Genomic DNA, 20,794 nt, shown 5'->3' with positions numbered 1-20,794 from the left:
TACCCATTTAACAGATGGCAGCAGAAATGATCTGTGGTGTTATTGTCCTTTCCATTGCCCTTTAAAGTTAGCCACCATACATGTCTAATGTGTTCCCTGAACCTCACGGGTGTAGAACTCCGGCTCACTGTTCTGTGCGTGCCCTACCAGGTGTGATTGACCGCTGGGAGCTCCTGCAGGCCCAGGCCATGAGCAAGGAGCTAAGGATGAAGCAGAACCTTCAGAAATGGCAGCAATTTAATTCTGACCTCAACAACATCTGGGCCTGGCTAGGAGAGACCGAGGAGGAACTGGACAGGCTCCGGCACCTGGCGCTCAGCACCGACATCGACACCATAGAGTCTCACATCAAAAAGCTCAAGGTACCTGTCCCTGCTTTCCTTCCACGGCAGCCAGAAGACCATGATCGTGTGTAACAGCTAACGTGTTTCTTTTTTCCTATCTCTCCTTGTCTCTGTATCTCTCTGTCTCTGCCTCTGTGTGTATGTGTTTGTGTGTGCACACGTTCATACATGTGTGTAGACATGTTTATGTAGGTGCAGAAGTACATATATGTGCCCATGCTTGTAGAGACCAGAGGACAATCTCACTTCTGTATTCATCATTTTGGTTGTAGAGATTTTTTGGGTTGGTTTCTCTTCTTTGAGGTGGGGTCTCTCCTTGGCTAGAATGTTTCAGTTGGCTACGTTGGTTGGCCAGTAAGCTTCAGGGATCTTCCTGCCTCTGCCTGCCTGTCTATCATAAGGATTGTAAGCACACTCTACTGTGCCCTGGCTTATTTGGTTTACGTGTGTCATAGGGATCAAACTCAGATCCTCATACTTGTGCAGTGAATCATGTACTGGTAATGCCGTCTCCCTGACTGATCCATTCATAAACTTGTCTCTAGTTCATCACTTCCTCATGGCAACAGCCAGAAAGTATCTGGGTTCATCTTCTAAGCAGTGTGACAGAAATACCTAATGTAATGAACCCTATCAGAGGCAAGAAAAGACTGATGGATTCTGAGGGGTTAGATGGTGGTTGCTTAGCTTGACCTCATGCACATGCACAGACCATCATGGCGGCAGGCATGTGTGAAGAAGGACACTGTTCACCTCATAGCACTTGGAAACAGAGCAAGAAGAAATAGCTGGGGGCACCACATATAGCCTTTGAAGGAGGCTATTTCTCCTTTAGCTCTACTAGTTAGGAACTGTCTCCTACATTTCTAGAACTTCCCCAACTGGAGATGAAGCATTCAACACATGGGACTGTTGGCGACATTTTATATTCAGATAATGTCTAACAAGAATGAATAGAATATTCTCCTCTTCTCCCAACCATCTCAAACCCAAGCTGTTTATGGAATTAGTTTGAAACATCAAAAAAATAAAAGACCATGTGATCCATCAATCTACCATGTGAACTATCACCTAACAATTTAATTAATTAGTATTTTAAGGAATGGCCAGTTAGGTTCAATAAAGGACCTGGGACCAAGTCAAATGAAACAAATCCGTTGAGTTTCTGTGGTGAAACCCTTGGCACTGGCTTCTGATTTTGCCCTGGGCCAGTGAGTGCACAGACATTGTCCCTTAATTACAGGTCTGGTTCTTAGACATCTTCCCCCATGGAGCAGTATTCCCTCGGTAGACTCTCTAGAGTCCCCTGAAGACACAGGGCTGCATTTCTTTTTAGTAGCTCTGTAGCTCCTGTGATTATTTTGTCTGGAGACCATGAAAACATGTTTCTCCTCAGAACAAAGCTTTGTGGGATAAAGAGCTCCCTTTGTGTTCCCGGGCTCTTTAGTATATGCTATTCCTTCCGTATTGATGCTCTCGTGGCTTTTCTTTTGATGATCACGTTGCTTTCCTTTGAACCTCCAGACACGGAAATGAATCTTCCTGCATTCAAAACCCCTTAGTAATTTCCAAGGGGATGCTGTCTGAGTCAGCCCTAGGACCTCCAGGACAAAGCCCATGCGAGGGATGCGATTTACAGGAGTCACATAATGAAATGCATTTTCTCTACAGTTCCCAAAGCATTGTATCTAGGTAGTACTGCATTATAAACAGGCCCTTTAAAAGAAAACACCTATTGTTGACCAGATGTCATACTTAAGCAACATGAGGCCAGGAAGTAAGATCTTGGATGTCATCCTCTGTGGCAAGCAAAAGATACCTGTCCCATACCTTTTCCTGATCCACTTTCAATGTTGACAAAGATCAGTGTTCTTCGTCAACAGATCCATGGAGTAATCAAAGCCCTTTCAGAGTACCTCTTGATATATGCTGTCTTTTTGTTGGCATCTAGAGCATCGTGTTGAGGATCTAGTGGAAATTTAAGAAAAAAAAATTAAGTTGAGTTAGGAACATGAGAGAAATAATGAGAAATTATAGGAAAATTTACCCTGTATAGTGTGATCTCCAGAATATTCATCCAGTATAGATCTTCGAATGTTTACCAGTACACAGGGTCTAACCTTCCAGAATTAAAAACTCAAATTCTTGGTACTAAGCTCTAAACTGTTGTTGCCTAGGGATTTTTTTCTTTCCTTATTTTGTACCCTTGTTTGTTTGTTCGTTCGTTTGTTTGATTTGGAGGTTTAACTAAGTTGATTAAGTCGTGAAGTAGCCAATTTTCTTTACCGTAGTGACAGTGTGGCCTTTGACACAGTCGTTGTTAATTTGTGGTCCAGTGTGCCTGCATTTCTGGCCACTGGAGCCCAGAACATCAGAACCCAAAGAGTTTCTCATTTCACTCTCACACACAGAAGTTTGAGCACTGTTGGTTTAGTGAATCAAGATTATTGCACTCGGACATGCTTTAAAAAGCAGTGTCCTCCTCCTCCTCCAAACTATAGAGCTAAGCCTATAGTTTTACTGTAGTTGACAGTTCCCGCACAGGGTTCTGTTATTCAGACTCCTACATTCATTCTACTGTCATCATGCTCTGTAAGGCTTCTCTTCCCTTGGGGAATCCTTTTCCCTTTGTAATTTCTAATTCCCATTCTGCAAAGGCCTGGTAAACATCCTGACAATGTAACAGTACATGAAAATGTAGCATCATTTTTAATGTGAACACTTGAAACATGGAGTGAGTGTGTGTGTGTGTGTGTGTACAGCTGCACAAGTGCATGAGAAGGACAGGGGACCCTTGACTGTGATTCTGATAATGCTCTCCACTCTGTCACAGGGTCCCTAACTGACCCAGATCTCAATAAGTAGGCTACACTGGCTTGGTGTCCCTGTGAGCCCCAGTAGTCTTCCAGTCTCTGCTCCCAGCTCAGGGTTAGAAGCATGCATCACCAAGGCAGATTCTTTTGTGTGGGTTTTGGGAATTGCACTCAAGTTCTGCCTTCAACAACAGAGCTTTCTCCATCTCTGAGTAAAATGTTTTCAAGGGTCTTCCGAGTGCTTTCTAACAACGTTTCTCTCACCATTCTGGCTTGATTGGTCCCTTTAGGAGCTCCAGAAAGCCGTGGACCACCGCAAAGCTGTCATCCTCTCCATCAACCTCTGCAGCTCGGAGTTCACCCAGGCCGACAGCAGGGAGAGCCAGGACCTGCAGGATCGCTTATCCCAGATGAACGGGAGGTGGGACCGAGTGTGCTCTCTGCTGGAGGACTGGAGGGGTTTGCTGCAGGATGCGCTCATGCAGTGCCAGGTGGGTAGGGCTTTGGGCAGGTGGTGACACCAGAGCAGACACTGACATTACAGTTGCTTGAAGGCTCTGGCTGCTCTTCAAAGGCAGCATTTGAACGAGGTAACTGTTCTTACCATGGGGGAAATCTATTCCTGCGAGCTGCGTTCAAGGAGTTTTGTCTAGATTAAAAACCAGTGCTCAGCAAGTGGACAGTCCTCCTTTGACCCATTCATCGATGTCACTTGCTCACGCCAAACACATTTTACCAAACACTTAGACAGGTAAGTTTTGCACAACCCAGAAAGCATGACAGATCTTTAGTCATCCATATATACCAGTATTTGCCGAGTTTCTTCTGTGTGCCAGATAAGGCTCAGAACAGTTGAGATACAGCCTAGTCTGTGCTTCTGTGAAAGAGATGATTGCAACACAATCTAAGGAGAAACTGATAGGATGGCTCAGTGGATAAGGGTGCCTGCCACCAACCTGGAATTCATGCCGTTGAAGGAAAGAACTGACAGCTAAAAGTTGTCCTCTGAACGCTACATGGGTGTCATATCATAGAAATGCACATGCACGCGCGCGCGCGCGCACACACACACACACACACACACACACACACAAATGAATAAGTAGAATATAAATGTAGGGTAAGGAGATAGTTATCCAAGGAATTAATAGGTATGGGTGGGACAGTAACAGAGAAAGGCCATCACAGGAGGGAGGGTGTACTGGCTGGTATTGACGCAGGCTGGAGTTATCACAGAGAAAGGAGCTTCAGCTGAGGAAAGGCCACCATGAGAGCCAGCTGTAAGGCATTTTCTCAATTAGTGATCAAGGGCAGAGGAAGCTCATCAGTGGGGCCATGAGCTAAGAGCTTGTCACTCCTCGGCCCCTGGGAAGGTCAGAGACTGAGGCCCTAACTGAGCTCTCCCCAAGCGGGGAGGTGAGTTCCCAGAGAGCCGGGCTCCACCTGTGGGCAGACTGGGCAGGAGAAGCCCCGAGTGGGCGGATACCTCCCTTGCTGGAGCTTGGAACAGACTCACGGCCAGCAGTGTGAGTTCAGTGGCTGAGGTGAGGCACCTCTGGGGCCTCATCACCCAACTTGCTTCTTGGTTGTGATGTTTTGTGCAGGAATAGAAACCCTGAGTAAGACAGAGGGCAAAGGATCCTGTGGACATCTGACTGATGCTGGAAGGTTGTTGTTATGAAGGAGTTCAGCATTGGGAGGTCCAGGAAGTATGCACAGGTGTTGTCTCTTACGAGCAGGCAAGAAGGTTGTATGGCTAGGTTATGGCCAGCAAGGCAGGAAGTGATCAGAAGGTCAAAGGCCAGGTCACACAGGACATCTAGGCTCTGCCAGCCTTGAACTGTATGCAGCAGGATAGGGCAGGATGGGAAGCCCCTGGGAAGTGGGTGTCCCTGCTCCTGTGTCCCTGCCGTGTCTACTGAAGGCAGTGTCTTGTATACAGGGACTCATCAATAACAATGTCAAGTAAGGATATAAGAAGATGCATAAAGGGGCTATAGGATTGAGTGTCTTAAAAAAAATGGAAAAATTTGAGCACAGAGAGGAGAGTTGTTTCCTTTCAGACTATCTACTAGCACCACTAGGTTTTGTTATGTTTCTCAGAAATCAAGTGTTTTAATGTCAGTGTGCTTTCTGCCTGAACGTTCCCACAAGGATAAGTTAGAAGCTTTAGGTAAACAGATAAAACCATGCGGTGTAAGTTACAACAGGGCTGCCAAGGTAAGAGACCAGAGCCACGATACCTCCTACAACAAGCAGGGCCTTCCTCTTGACCCCAGAGAGGGATCATGTGCTGGTCATTTTGGTGCTGTGTGTTCACTGAGGATAGCCATAGTTGAAGAATTGAAGCAGGGTAGTGATCTCTGTGAGTTCAAGGCCTGCCCGATCTACAAAAGTGAGTTCCAGGGCAGCCAGGAACTTATGCTATTACTCGGAGAAACCCTGTCTTGAAAAAGCAGGGAAGGGAAGGGGAAGGGGAAGAAGGGGAAAGGAAAGGGAAGAAGTAAAAGAAAGAAATTGAAAAATATTCTAGAAAATTATTTTCTATCTGCTATTATTTTATGTTCCGTATTTTTGCTAGGAATTCCATGAGATGAGCCATGCACTGCTTCTCATGCTAGAAAACATTGACAGAAGGAAAAATGAAATTGTCCCAATTGATTCAACCCTTGACCCCGAGACGCTTCAGGACCGTCACAAGCAACTCCTGGTGAGAACTTTGGGTATTTTTTTTAAGGTACATTAAAAACAACAACAATGAAAAAAAACGAAAACAAAACAAAACAAAAAACCAAAAACCTTTGCATGGTCTTAACTTATGCTCTAAAGTCTCTGTAGGGCATGAAACAAATATGGATAAATCACACGGGACATCATGATCAGCCGCTGCTCAGTTGTACTAGTCTTGAGTGTTCTTTATCCCAGTTCCATTGTGTCTATTAAGGCAGTCGTTTTAGGGAAATATTCTTAACCCAGACATTGTTTGCTATGTATGTAGCCTCGAAGCATATGTCTCAGTTTCTTTTTCTGCTGCTGTAAAATAAAACATCAGAGGGGAAAGGTTTTTCTGACTCTTAATTTAAGGACACAGTCCATCCTAGCAGGGCAGGCCAAGCAGCAAGAGTCTGAAGCAGCTGGGCACATTTCATCCACCACCAGGAAAGAGAGAAATGAATGAATGAATGAGTGAATGAATGAGTACTGACACTCAGCTCTTGTTCACCATTTATGCAGTCTCAGGAATGGCCCCTCCCACAACCACGCCAATCCCCTACAGGACTGGCCAGAGACTTGTGCCCCAGGTGATTCTAGATTCTGTCAAGCTGACAGTTAGCAGTATATACCACAATGCACTTAGTGGCTTAATGTAAAACTGGAATCAAAGCTATTTAAATGAAAGAAGACAGTTAAGTCAACTTAAGAGGAATTAAACAGGCCAGGCGAAAGACGCACTGGCATTGGAGGCTATGAGATAACTCGCTACCTAAGCTTACAAAACCAAAAGAGATCTGTCTCGTAGATGCTTGTCCTGGCACTAAATCCACCCAAAAATTTACTGTGCAAATCCATATTCAAGGTTGTTGGGACAATATACCAGACAGCATAGCTGGGTAATTGCTGTAGGTGATAAGGAAGCAGGCTTGAGTTCTAGGAGAACCTGCTTCACCCCCCACCCCCATCTGTCTCTGTGACTTTACAATGTTATGTTAGAGCCCATTAACCTGAACAACTGAGTGAGTAGCTTTTCAGTCACTATTAGAGGGATCTTTGAAACCAATAGGAGATAATGGTCCTTTCGGATTTTTATTCAACCTTGGCCTCTAGCAAAAATTTACAAATTATCAATCACCGCAGAGCATTTAAAAAGATTTAGTTAGACCTCAGAGTACGTGTAGGTATATTTGAGTTTTGTTGTACCTAGATTTTAATGTTTGATTTTTCTGTCTAACAGATTATCTTTGATCCCATCTTCATAGGACTGTCCTTTGTCAATATCTTCATGTCCCTTATTCAATTTAAACTTCCCCATAGTTCTTACTATGAACCCATGTGTCCAATGAGAACCCTGACCTTAGAGGGATTTAGAGCTCTTTTAGAACATATTTGGTCATAACGGTTAGTGCGGAGTCCCCATGTCACATTCGATGAGCTCCAGTCCTGTTTGGAGGCTGCATGACACGGGAGGTTCAGATACAATAGCCCATGCAGGCAAGTTCCTCTAAGTACTGAAACATCTTAAGGAAATATCTCCTATTATATACACAGCAAATAAAGCAGGAGCTACTGAAGTCCCAGCTCAGAGTGGCCTCCCTACAAGACATGTCTCGCCAACTCTTGGTGAATGCCGAGGGTTCAGATTGTCTAGAAGCCAAAGAAAAAGTCCATGTGATTGGAAACCGGCTCAAACTTCTCCTGAAGGAGGTCAGCCACCATATCAAGGATCTGGAGAAGTTACTAGACATGTCAAACAGTCAGCAGGTAAGCCCTCTCAGACACTATGTGCAGCATCACATCTCCCACAGGAGCCTGAAGCACCAGATCTCCACCCGTAGTAGAAAGGCTCGGATGTACCACTTGTCAGACCCAGAGTGGCCACTCTCCCGTCACCGCTCTCTCAAGAGCTGTCTCAGAACACAAAAGCAGACTCGTAAACTTTTACAACAGGATGGTGATTTTGATTTTGTGAAATCCAAGAGACCTCTTCAGCCTGCTACCGCCGACCCTGTTGCTGTGACTACTGTGGCATTTAATTTCAACTGTTTAAGAAATGGCATGTTTTCCGATCTATAGCTGTGACAGGCCAGTGCAGTCATTGTGTGTGAGTTTCGTGTTAACCACTGTGGAGAGCATGTACTTTTCCCCTTGAATCTATCTGTTCAGACATTCGTCCAGTCACTGAAATGATCTGCTACATGTTTATTTTGGCCCATTTTTTCCCCTTCAATAAACTCTCTCATGGCCACATTGTTAGTTTTGAGACATGTACCTGTACATACAGTGGTGCTTGGTAAGACTTCAGACATTCAGTTGTGAAATCATTTCACAAACACGAAACTGTTCATTCGTCTGGAAGCATTCAAAGCACAGCCTCCCCTGAGTCAGCAGAGCAGAAACAATACCATTTTCCTGACCTCACCAAGCAGACTCCTAGACAGCTCTCACTTGCTTGGAACATAAATGCATTGGACTCTGTCCATCCGTCCGTCTGTCCCGAGTGACATGTACTTATAAAGGGGACTTCCCTCACCAAGCAACCCTCCCCCCAACCCAGTAATCACTTGACTCTGCCCCCCACTCTGCCAGGTCACAAAGAAGTAACAAAACCACAAAAATAAAACACTAGCTATGTTTTCCAGAAGAGCCAAGCTTATACCAAGAAATCCCAATAAACTGGGAGAACCAGGTTTCATTCTTGTCATCTGAATCAGCTTTGCCTGCAGATAGTCTGACTTTTATGATGGAGGTGGGGAGGGCTGAGGTTGGAACTGAGTCCCTGTGGGTACCCTGGGATGTGGAGGGGTTGAATGTGAGCCTTTTTTTTCTTGCAGGATTTGTCTTCATGGTCTTCTGCAGATGAGCTGGACACCTCAGGATCCGTGAGTCCCACGTCCGGAAGAAGTACCCCAAACAGACAGAAATCGGTAACTTAACGTTGGCTCTTTCCAATTGGTCCATGGGTGGGAAGTGTGAGATATGACAGGATTTGTGTCTACAGGGTCCACAGGCTCAAAACACGAGTCCCCAAACAGGAAATGGCAGTTACCCATGTAAATTTATGCCTCCAGCTTTGTACATTATTCTCAGCAATATAAAAGAATGATTTTATTTTTGTTTTTTTTTTTTATTTCCTTTTAATGAGCTCAACGTGTGGCTAATATGCAGGAAGTATTTTTTTTTTCTTGATCAAATGGCCATTTCTAGAAATGGTTCTCGTGTGTACCCCGGGTGGCTTCCTTCTTCAAATCACCACCAGCATGTCCACTAACAATGGTGGCTTGCTGTGCCACAAACAGTAGAGGCGAATCTTGAGCATCTGATGAGTCACTGAATTGATAGGACCGATGAAGTCGCATTGACTCTCAAGAGAAAGGGCTTCTGAGTGATGACACCCAAGGGCTTCTGGGTATTAACCCAGAAAGGGCAACTACTCAAGCCAACACCACACCCAGCCCGTGGTGGAAACTGCCTCACCAGAGCACACAGAGGATAAACCGCAAAGTTGTCCCCGTTCCCTTCTATACCTCAGCTCTCTGTGTATAGGAGCTTGTTTTTATTTTTTGTTTGTTTTTTTTTAATTTGGTCTGGCTTTATAAGTATATTCATTCCATTCCCCCTTAGAGTATAGAAGTAATAATTTCATTTGTATTTTGTCATATATACTTACGTTCTATGCTGATACATGTGTTACCCTTATTAGACTTTCGTTTGTGTTTTTACCAACATTCACTAGTTTCCTATAGATCCTAGTTTAAGAATGTGAAGGAACACTGGCTTTTCCATTCAAAATTTAGCCTTGATTTATCTCGAGGGTGTGACATGTTGAGCTTCATCTCAGTTTCCTATTGAAACTCTTACTATTGACTCTGTGCCCTCTTAAGTTTCAAGAAGGCGAAAACCTATGTGAATTATTTCTGAAGTATGCAGAATGATGAAGTGAACTTCATGTTTAGCACAGAGTATCTCATAACACAGAGTCGTCTGTGCTTTAGCCAGGAGTGTCAGAGCCTGTGCCCACTGTGTGTGGACACCACAATCATACCTCCTGTTGAGTTCATGGCTGATACTGTAAATATGACTCTAATCCACCCCATTCACTGACGAAAAGCCAGTTTCCTCGGTCTATGGGTACCAATCATTGCGTTTGATTTGTTTGCCCTTTGCTGCCTTCTTAGTTGTTTTCATTGGTTAGCTTGTCTTTATTTGCCTGGACTGAACATTCTTCTTTCTTTACCCCCTGTTCATTGCAAACAGACACGAGGCAAATGTAGTCTCTCCCAGCCTGGACCCTCTGTCAGCAGCCCAAAGAGCAGGTACCTTCTTCTCCTGGTTTCCACCTGTTCTAGAACCCCCAAGAGGATGATAAAATTTGCCCATGAGTTAGGGAAGCCTCTAATCTGGAATGTCCCCAGGGCAGGGCGGTTAGTGGAGATATTTCCTGGTAAATTGGAAGAGAACTCTATCCATAGAGAACAGGTAAATCTTATAGCAGAATTTGTCTTCCATCAAAATGTTGTTTCCCTGTATTTACCCCACCTGGTCTTGTGGATCAAAACATACTCTGTGTGTCCATGAATGTGCGGTTCAATTAGTGGCACAACTGCCGATCACTCGTTCATAGCAGATTTTATCATCCTCTTCCCTTCTCGATTTTACAAGAAGGCAGGTAACTGATCAGTTATTTATTTCACCCCTCACAGGACCCACAAATCTGCATAAAATATACTAACATCCCCAAGCTTTCCATTTTTTATTTTTTATTATTTTACCTTCCCGTTTTATCCAGATTGTGGGTTTTAGATTTTCAAAATGGCCAAGCCGAATTTGGTGTCCTTCATTGCGAAGCACTTTTCTAGCCTCTTCTGCTTGCCCTAACACTCATCTTCCTCATACTTGGGCCCCTCCTTCACTCTGAATCCAGAGTCAACCCTTGCCCTGCTCAGTCACCCCTGCACTCCACTGATGCTGCCCCTCACACTTGCCTCTCAGGGAGGGGCCTCCTGGTCCCCCGTAGTTAGCAATGCTTCGCTTCGCCTTTTCTGTTGTTGGTGTGGTGTCTGTGTGCTTCTGACCTGCCACCACTCAGCTTGTGTTCCCCCAGAAATTTTTCTTCTTTTTTTTTCTTTCTGTTTTTTTTTTTCTTCTTCTTCCTTTTTTCTTTTGGTGAGTTGAAAATACTTTTCTCCTAGCCGAGTTTTCAGTCATAGTTTCAGCCAGTTCCCTATAAAAAATATCTGCCCCTTTGGAAACACCACTGAGAAGAAATATAAATGGAGATGAGAGAATACATAGCTGAAATCTGCCCCTCGATGATAGTTTTGGTTTTGTCAGCCACACAATGCTGGGCTGGCTATTTTATGTGTAATCCCTGCTCAGCTGAAGTAACTGAGCATATTTTTGTGTGCTTTCTTGTTTCAAGCCCCCTTTTGCTGTAATCCCTCCTCCTGCTTTTATTTTTGTATTTGGTTGTTTGGTTGGTTGCTTGGTTTGAAAACAAGGGTCTGGTTTTTTTTGTCAACAATCCGTAATAAAATAGCAATAATAAAATATAGAATAAAGCTCCCTGGCACCTAGGCAGAGAAGGATGGTCATCCGTAGGTGGTCTTGTGCCCTCTTAGCCATCCACCTACAAGGAAAAGCAATCACATCCTGTCAGTAGCATTGTATTATATAATTCCCTCTCTCCCACAAATTAATGGTGGATGTGCCATGACCAGAACTGAAGACATCCGATAGCCGTCCTTTGAGAAAACCACAGACCCAGTCCTCTGATTGACAAAGGGGATGTTACCTGATAAGGGAGGAAGCATTGCGTTGGCTCATAAACACCAACTCTATGGGCTTCCCTAATTAGTTTAGGCTGCCACCTAGGCCTTCTGCATGTCTAAGGGCTTGTCTCTTAGGGCACCAGTTGCTCTCCTGTGCCTAACAGGGCTTTTGTCAATGGGCTCAGCACATTCTCACCGCGTTATCCACAAAGCTCCTTATCGGCTCTATTCTGCCCAGCAGGCATCGCTAATTAACACTTGTCTAAAAATTCACCAGTGCTCACTTGGGTTACTTGGGAGGGAATTGATTACAAAGAAGCTTCACCTGGGGTGACATGCTCCATCACACAGCTTGGCAAACAGGCTGTGGTTGAATATTCTGGGGCTTCTTCACGCCATGGAGCCTTGGATGGGGTGCACTGAACCCTGTCAATGGGCACGGGGGGGGGGGGGGGGTTCATTCACTTAAAGCCTAGGTGGCTGTCCATCCTTGGCACAGAAACTGGCCTTGTGTTTGATCTTGTACTGTTCCAACAAATCCGGAAGGTTACTGGAGAAGCACGGGCTTTAGAGACAGATGCTGTCTTCTGAAAACAAGAAGGAGCTAATTTGGGAAGGTATTGGTTTAAAGGGAGACATTGTGTTTTGTTGTGGTTTCAACTCAATGGTATCAGCATCCTCACCTCTTACATTATTTCACTTGAAATTTAAGTTGGCAATTCACGTCCTCACTGAGAATTACAATAGTTTAATTGGATGGAAGCCAGTTACTCAGTCTTTTTAGGCCCCAAACCTACAAAATCAATATATGATGATTTCTTCCATTAAGAGATTTGCAATGTATGAGAGTTCAGAGATTCCTAGAATCAATTACAAGGAACTTCCAAAGAACTTGCTAAGATGATAAGAAACCAAAAATACAAAACAAACCTCGGCCTGCGTTTATACTGCCCCATAATAATCATGGGTTTTATCTGAGGGTAGGTTAAGCACATGGAAGTGTGCCTTCAGCACAGTGCTGTTTGTGGTCCCAGCATCTGACTTAAGATTTTGTAACTCTGTCACCAAAAGTCTTCCATACAGATATGCATGGATGAGCAACAGTCTAAAAAACTGGGAAGGTGATGTGCTAGTTTTCAGCAAAATAGTAGACTGTGATTCTCTTCGCCCTGTGTGGGATAAAGGATGACTTCACTCTACAGCTGGGAACACAGGGAGGCAGAACTTTTCTGGATGCTTTTAGTTTCTGGCCTCTTCACACAGAGAATTAAGGAAGAACAGGAACCTAAGGACTGGCTGAGGTCCTGGTAGGAGGCACAAGAAAGGGGTGTCCTTTCAAATCAGTTCAAGGTAGTCAAATATATTTAAGCAAGCCAGCAGGGGGTTTCTTTTGCTTGTTCACTAAAGGACTGTTCCTACAAGTGCTGCTCAGTTAACGATGAAATTTGTTTTGCAATTCCTTCCATTGGACTCAGCACACATCTAGGAGCTACTGGATTTTGAAGATTATAGATGGACAGCTAGAAATTTCTGCATATGGAATTTATTTATCATGTTTAACAAGTGTCAAAAAAAACTGAAAATACTTTCCCCCCTGAGCTTTGTAAGATGTATGCATGTAATTAACTCACTATAGCTTCCTTGGTCCTGTAGAATTTGCAAAATGAGTTACCTACTGTATGCAGATTCTCAGGCCTCAGGGTTCTCTTTGTTACTCGAACTTTCTTTTGTAGCATTTGGTTTTAGACCCTGCTCCATTCCTTCCCATCCTCCCTCCTCCATGAGTATGTGTTCTAGACAAGGGACAGTCATTTATCCACCAATTTGAAAGAAATAGAAGAGAAAGATGGGATCTATATTTACTTGGAGAGAATGAGCACATTACTTAAAATATCCATATTGATTAAGTTCTTTGGGTAGAGTCACACAGTTAAGTGTTCCCATACAACTGCAGTCTACACTTTCACCATATCTACAAAATCCATTGACGAATGACCACGAGCAAGTCCACTTATCACCATTTCCCTGTCTTCTGTTGAATTTCCCAGAACTCCTAAAAATTGAATGATCTTAGGTCAATAAGTTAATATTAAAATAAGCACTCTTTCACTCTGGAATGATTAACCTATTGGCTGGCGCTAAAATCTCTAAGACAGAGTCACCCTGAGAATTCTTGTCGTTACTCCAGGTTGGGTGAACATGTGTCTCAGTTGGTAGACTGGGCATTTAGTCGACTGCACTGATTGCCACTAAGTACTGTGTGTTCTCTTTGTCCCTGCCTCCTCAGCCCATTAGTTCTTACAAGTTGGCATTCAACAGTAGAAGTCAGGTGGCAGTTACATTTTACTAAAGAATGCTCTGATGTTGTTAAATGTGCCATGTCCTTCAAAGGAGTCTGTCACATGTGAGCCCATGCTCTCCAAATGATGACCTTTCTAGTTCTTGTTAGGAATGAACTAGTCATGACAGAGCCTCTGTTTTGATTCTGGCCTTGAACCTCACAGAAGCTAATCATTGACAAAGAGAAGCTATCCAGCTTCGTTTGATTGAATTCTCAATTGTTTTGTGCACCATTTCCCATCCCTAAAGTGTCTACATATCTCCTGATGGAGGTGGTCTGGAGAAATGGAGCTTCTGCTGCTGCTATTGCACGGTCATTTATCCAGGGCCAATGCTCTTTGCCAGGGACTATTTTCACATCAACATGTACTGAAAGATCACACCAAAGAAAGACCTAATAGGGAGTCTGCCCTTCCCTTTTATCTCATGTTTCTCAGGATACTTTAAAGCAAACTATTAAATAAGTCATCAAAGAAAAAACGGCTTTGGTACTTAATATGTTAAGCCATCCATCTTCTTTGAAAATAAAAACAGGAAGAAGCCAGAGGATCTTGAAACTTCCTGAAAACATAGTTCCGTGACAGTGATAGAATGACATGTGACAAATGCCTTTATGACTAGAAACGTTGATTTTAAACACAAGGAAAGTAGGGAAGATCTTGATAGATTTATTTCTAATGTGTCATTTGGCTACTGTTAGAGTCAGAGTCATGGCTCTAGGAAGCTAGCTCAGTCATGTTTGCAGCATAAGCATGAGGCTGTGAATTCAGACACTCAGCATCCAAGTAAAACATGTCTGGAATGCTGGTGCTGAGGAGGCAGAGGAGCCCTGTACTTTATTGGTTTGTTGGTCAGCTAGTCTTGCTTGAGTATGTGAGCTTAGGTTCAGTGAGAGACCCTGTCTCACAAAATAGGAAGTATAGCAATAGAAGAAGACCTCTGACATCAACATTTGGTCCCACAACCACTCATACATACACAAAAAAATGTTCTCTCTCTCTCTCTCTCATCCTTAGAGAGAGCCCAAATTGTGATCATTGAAGTCTCAGGCTGTTTCCTTCACTGGACTCCTTGCTAGTGATCTAAACACAAGCCTTCATTCTGAGAGCCTCCTCGCCATCATCCGGAAGATGAAGCTAGAACAAACACGCCACGCCTCAGGTGTCAGTTGTGAGGAGTAAATGAGGAATACCCAAGCTTTGCCTAGCGTTTTTCAGAATAAATGTTCATTCTCCTTAGATACTTAGCTATGACGTGAAGAGAAGAGCCTCATATACCACCCGATCGAAGCAGGAATATTTTATAGCTGGGTAGCTTAGGAAGTTCCTATTCCACCCCCTCTTCCCTTAGTAAGGCGTGTCATATTTATTTTGCACTTTACTGTTTTTCTGCTCTCCAGCTAGTTAGGAATAACTCACTAGGTTTGGCATCAAGGAATTTAGATCCCATTAGATGATGAGGCAACTCTTTTGGTCTCTCAGTTGGGCCCTGTTTATATCGACAAATCAGTAGAACTCTAAAGCCATCAAACATGGAGTTGAAAAACTAGAAGCTCTCTGGCCTCATTAGAAGAGCTTGTCACACAAAGGCAAGCCGAGTTGGTCAGGGTTGCACTGCCTTTCGTGAGGGGTTTCACGGAGAAGTGAGGTTTAGGGTGGTGATTTTTCTCCCTCCATTATACTCCAAAACCATATTAGAGACACAGGGCAGTATGAACTGCTTAGAACTTTAACACTGGCCTCTCTCCTAGCTTCCTTTTACAGTTTAATAACAGATTTAAGTAGCTCCTCTGTTCCCTCTAAGAAGAGTATACCTGTATTTTTATTGTAACATTTATTTTCTCAGGCACCACCCCTCCTCCTCCACTAATCTCAGGGTAATCCATCTTCAGAAATGAACAGCCAACTGGGAAGCTGCAAACATCCTATCTTCTTAGAATCTAAACCTGCAGAGTTATCAACATAGATTTTGTATCTCTCCTTATAGCAAAGGCACTCAATGTCCTTATGTTTAATTATACACAACTCTTAAGAGAATTCAGACTAGGGCCTTGGGAATACATCTTCTTGGTTTATCTAGTATTTTTTTGTTCACAGGATCCTGTTAGATATTTGTGTCCATAAAATAGCTGTTGTAAAAACTCAAAAACACAAAACAAAACATTCTTAACCATTTTCACAAGTAACCCAACAGAGCATTAATGACTCCTCCGAAAGGAAGATGGCCACACCAACTTAAAACAAACCTGCTTCCACATTCAGGGCTTCAGCCACTGTTTCCTATGAATGCCCCAAGCCCTGTGCTTTCCCTAAATAGACTCAAAGCAAAATAGGACAATTTGGCACTTTGAATCTAGAAGGAGCTTCAAGGTGACAATCTTTCCTCTCTGGGAAAATACTGGAGGTTACTCAAAGTCACTGTGTTAGTGATAGACTAGAATCTGTGCTTCATCAGCTGTGTTTTGGAGACAGACTTCACTACTGTTCTCTGAGCCATTTTGAAATTATGCTATTCTGTTAAAACATTATTCTGGACAAAATTACTTAAGATACTTAATACCAATGACCATTAAGTTCTTCAGGCAGAGTTACACAGTTAAGATTTTCCCATGCAAATGCTGTCTACACTGGCACCCACATCTATCCAAAAGCCAGTGAAGAATGACCATAAACAAGTCCACTTATCAAAGTTGTTCTGCCATCTGTTGAATTTCCCAGCATTCTCTAAACTTGTATGATCTTTCTTGGGTCAGTAAGTTTATATTAAGTGTAGCAGATGTTGGTGTGGTACAAGAGGAAACTAGGGCATAGTCTGAGATGAAGTAGCTTCCTGGCCCTGAGCAGTGTGACTGAGGGCATTCTTACCCTTACACTACATAGATTTGATCTTACTCGGGGTACTTGGAAGTGACACACTGTGGGGTTCTCACAATTCATTTTGTCTGTGTTCCTGATATTCTGAAACCAAAAAGTACCACGTGAAACATCTATATCTTAATTATCCTGAGTTTATTTCATTTATGCAATTATCACTATTGATGGGAAACTGAGTGCAGGGAGCGTAAGTTGGATGCATTTTGCCACCTTTAATTGACTGATTGGATATTTAGTTTCAAGTTAATGTCCTCTCCCATCACTGTTCCTTTAGTAGTAGGGAAGCGCCTCAGGCAGCCTGCAGAAGGCTCAGAGCTCTTATCTTGGTGGTTGGGAAATGACCTGGGCCCCCTGCAGAAGACTGAGTACTCAGTACCAAATTGGGTTGTATTTTGCATGGTCCTTTGTGTCCCAGAAAGGCACTAGAGCAAGAAACACTAAAGCAAGACCATCGTGTATTTGAGTTGAGTTGTTTATGTCAATTCTTCCCTTAGGTCCACAAAAGGTGGCTCCGATTCCTCCCTTTCTGAACCCAAGTCCGCACGGGTGGGCCGAGCCTTCCTCTTCCGGGTCCTCCGGGCAGCTCTTCCTTTTCAGCTGCTCCTGCTGCTGCTTATCGGACTCACCTGCCTTGTACCCATGTCGGAGAAAGACTACAGCTGTGCCCTCTCCAACACCTTTGCGCGATCGTTCCATCCGATGCTCAGATACACCAACGGTCCTCCTCCACTCTGAAGCAAGCAGATATCCCCGCACAGGCACGGGCAGCAAGAGGGGAAGCAGGCCCAAAGCAACCCCAGGCTCTCAGAGAAGACGTGATCTTGGCAGAGGTCCTTATACGGCAGCTTCAGTTCTCCATACCTGTGTGTAAGAAAAGAAAAAAGAAAAAAAAAGAGCCTTCAGACAAATGGACGGTAAACAACAGCAGAGGAACAAACATGGGATTGGTACTGTGTCATTTGACACTCTGAGCCTTAATACTAAAGAAATTAAGGACATATAATATTCCCTGGACCCATGTAGTCTGGGCCTTTGGCATAGCCAATGGCTCTCTCTATTGGGCCATCTGGGCAGCTTTCCTGTCACAGGAAATATTAAAAAGGAACCTGCCACCTCTCCATGCTCCTGCTTCTCTCAACCTGCCAACTCCCCTGTGCCACTGGGCCACAGGGGTCCCGCCAAGTGCTCTCAACTTGTTGGTCCCTCAGCCCCCTAACTCTCTGGTGGAGGCGCCTGAGTTCCTCTCGCTACCACACAACGCCCCCCACACCCTACAGTCAGCCATCATATCACCCACTTACACAGTAGAATTAAAACTCTTAATGCTTATGGTTAACCAATCAGATTTATGTACCAAAAAAAAAAAAAATCACAATTTACAAGATGCCGATACAATAATTTCAGAGCCAATTGATAATGATAAAAGCTTTATTCCAATTATTCTAGCCTTATGATATCATAACTGTGGCTGGTTCTGGCCACACTGGTTCACATCCACCTCCATTCTCCTTCCTTCCTTCTCCCTTGAAATGCTCTCTGTCTCCCTTTTCCTTGTCAAATCACAGGCCTCCTCTGAACTAACATAATCGGACAGGAAAAATCCTGCACATATCACCCTTTCTGTTTAATTAAAAAAAGAAACTTTATCTCAAAATATAAATTGAGTACAACTATTACCGTTTTGTAATTTATAAAGTACAAGATAGACCTAACACCCAGTCCATCATTTTTGTCATTAAAAATAGAATACTCTGTCATCTGTCCTAACTTAAAAGACTATAATTCTACACCTGACTTATGTCCTGGCTTTAGATTGTGATCTGAAAACCATCCTCTCAAATCTGTTTTCTCAAAGTAAATAGCCTGGGTTGGCTAGCAGACTATGTAGTTTTTCAACCGCATCAGAAATCTAAGAATAACTGATATTACCTGAAAATATGAGAAGCACAAAATAACGCTTCCAAAACTTAGTCAATTTATAGAGACCTGGAGTCCCTAACTTGAAAATATTGGAGCATTGGTCTTCAGTCTTCTGGCCCAGGATCATCTGCAGACCTTAGAGAAACAGGAAACTAAGGACTAGCCTATTCTGCCTCAGCAGAACCAAGCTGTCCTAACCTGTAATTGTGTCCTGTTTCGGACAGTATTATGTCTGTCAATGAAATGAGGCAATTCTTGCCTAGTTGCTGTCTTGTCACATCTGGAGTAGCTTCATAAATGCTTAATTTCTTCTTTGAATCCAAGAAAGGGAAAGCTGTCAGAAGAAGACTAGTCTCAACAAGTGAATAACATTAAATGTCACATTCTGTGGATTTCTGACATTTTTGAAAACCCAACTATCTATGTAAAGAAATCTGGACTGCTCTCTGATAACTACTCTCAACTATTTCTAATGAAAATATCTTAAAATACCCTAACAATAAACTCAGAGCTATGAATTTGCAATTCGGCCCCTAACTCACTGTCTTCAACATCTCAGATCAGTTTATAATAGTTCTAGAAGGACTGGGTCTAAGCCTTGTACTTTCAAATTTTTAGTATCGATAGAAGAAATTTGTACGAATTAAAACCTTGATTTTGTATCAAAATAAATTTTGTATCAAAATAAGTAATTATGACTTCAGCTTAGTAACAGTGATTTCTACCAAGTTAGATTATGTCCAATGTAATCAATGTCTATGTAATCCTAGCTATTCCTCCCTGTTCCAGTATGACCATCTCTATATTCCCTAGAAAACCTATAAAACCTCTAGCCCCAAAGCCCAGGGAACTGGGTCTACGACTCTTCATAACTTCAAGATGAATATGGGTGTTGAGATATGAAGGGAGGGGAGGGGAGAGGAGGGAAATAGGATTGATTAGTCTCTGATGTCTGTGTCTTGACTGGATCTGGCTGAATATCCAGGACATCAGGAATTCAAGCAGATCAGTCCAGCATGACTGACGAGATTTACCAAGGTTCTATATATCACAATTTATAAGATGCCAATACAAAATCTCAGAGCCAATTGATAATGGTAAAAGCTTTCCCCATTTATTTTAACCTTATAACTGTGACTGGTTCAAGCCACGCTGGTTCCCATCAGCCTCCATTCTTCCTTCCTTCCTCCCTTGAGATGCTCTCTGTCTCTGCAATTCTTAGCTCCACCTCCCTTTTCCCTGTCCAATCACAGGTCTCCTCGGCACGAATGTAATTGGGCAGGGAAAAATCTGCAACACTTCCTATGGTGCTGCTCGGATCAACCCAAAAGCCTCTCTCCCAGACACCACGTCAGTACAATCTACCAACCCACCCCTGCTGGAGGCTTTAGAACCTCCGCACACACCAGTTTTAGGAACATACATGGCAGCTTCCTTTCTATCTTGTTTTCTTTGGGGCATGATGTTTTGATGTTGCTTTAGAGGCATAAGCTGTAAATCTGAAAGGCACTTTTTTTTAAGAAAACAAAAGATATAAAGAAAATCTGGATGTAATAAATAAAATCATGGAAAGCTTTATGTGAAGAAAATTGAATGTTATAGTATAAAAAAGATATTTATGTATGTACAGTTTGCTAAAGCCAAGTTTTTGTTTGTTGATTTCTTTGCATTTATTATAGACACTATAATATAGAACGTTGTCTGTGTTTTTTCTTCCTTTAAACGTAATTTGAATTTTCATTATTCACTGAGATGCAACCTAAGTTATCTTTTTGCTGTTAGTGTTAAACCGTACTTTATATCTGGCAATATAATTTACATGTTAAATAGTATATATTTGGATGTTTTAGTATAGGAGGAAAAAGAGGGAGAGAGAGAGAAATTTAAAGTCATAGGACAAGTTTTCTCCTGAAAGCAAATTTGAAAAAAAAAATCACATTTTCTAAATGGGTCAGTATGACAGGTATACTCGGCGGCTGGTCCGGTCTCACAACCATTACTCTGGTGGTCAGTAGAAT

The 20,794-nt window shown here is 43.0% G+C and overlaps 1 protein-coding gene across 1 annotated transcript in view; it reads left to right on the top strand.

Moving 5' to 3' along the window:
* Syne1 (spectrin repeat containing nuclear envelope protein 1) overlaps positions 1–20,453 on the top strand; it is a 505,489-nt gene extending 485,036 nt beyond the window's left edge. Inside the window, 7 exon segments of the mRNA XM_052169815.1 lie at positions 151–362; positions 3,448–3,648; positions 5,739–5,867; positions 7,424–7,636; positions 8,707–8,799; positions 10,130–10,188; positions 17,351–20,453. Coding sequence (XP_052025775.1) covers positions 151–362; positions 3,448–3,648; positions 5,739–5,867; positions 7,424–7,636; positions 8,707–8,799; positions 10,130–10,188; positions 17,351–17,591 — 1,148 coding nt within the window. The 3' untranslated portion in view covers positions 17,592–20,453.
* The last annotated feature ends 341 nt before the right edge of the window (positions 20,454–20,794 follow it).

Source organism: Apodemus sylvaticus, chromosome 23 (assembly GCF_947179515.1).
Source record: "Apodemus sylvaticus chromosome 23, mApoSyl1.1, whole genome shotgun sequence".
NCBI classification, from domain to species: domain Eukaryota; kingdom Metazoa; phylum Chordata; class Mammalia; order Rodentia; family Muridae; genus Apodemus; species Apodemus sylvaticus.
This window is presented reverse-complemented; position numbering and strand designations above follow the sequence as displayed.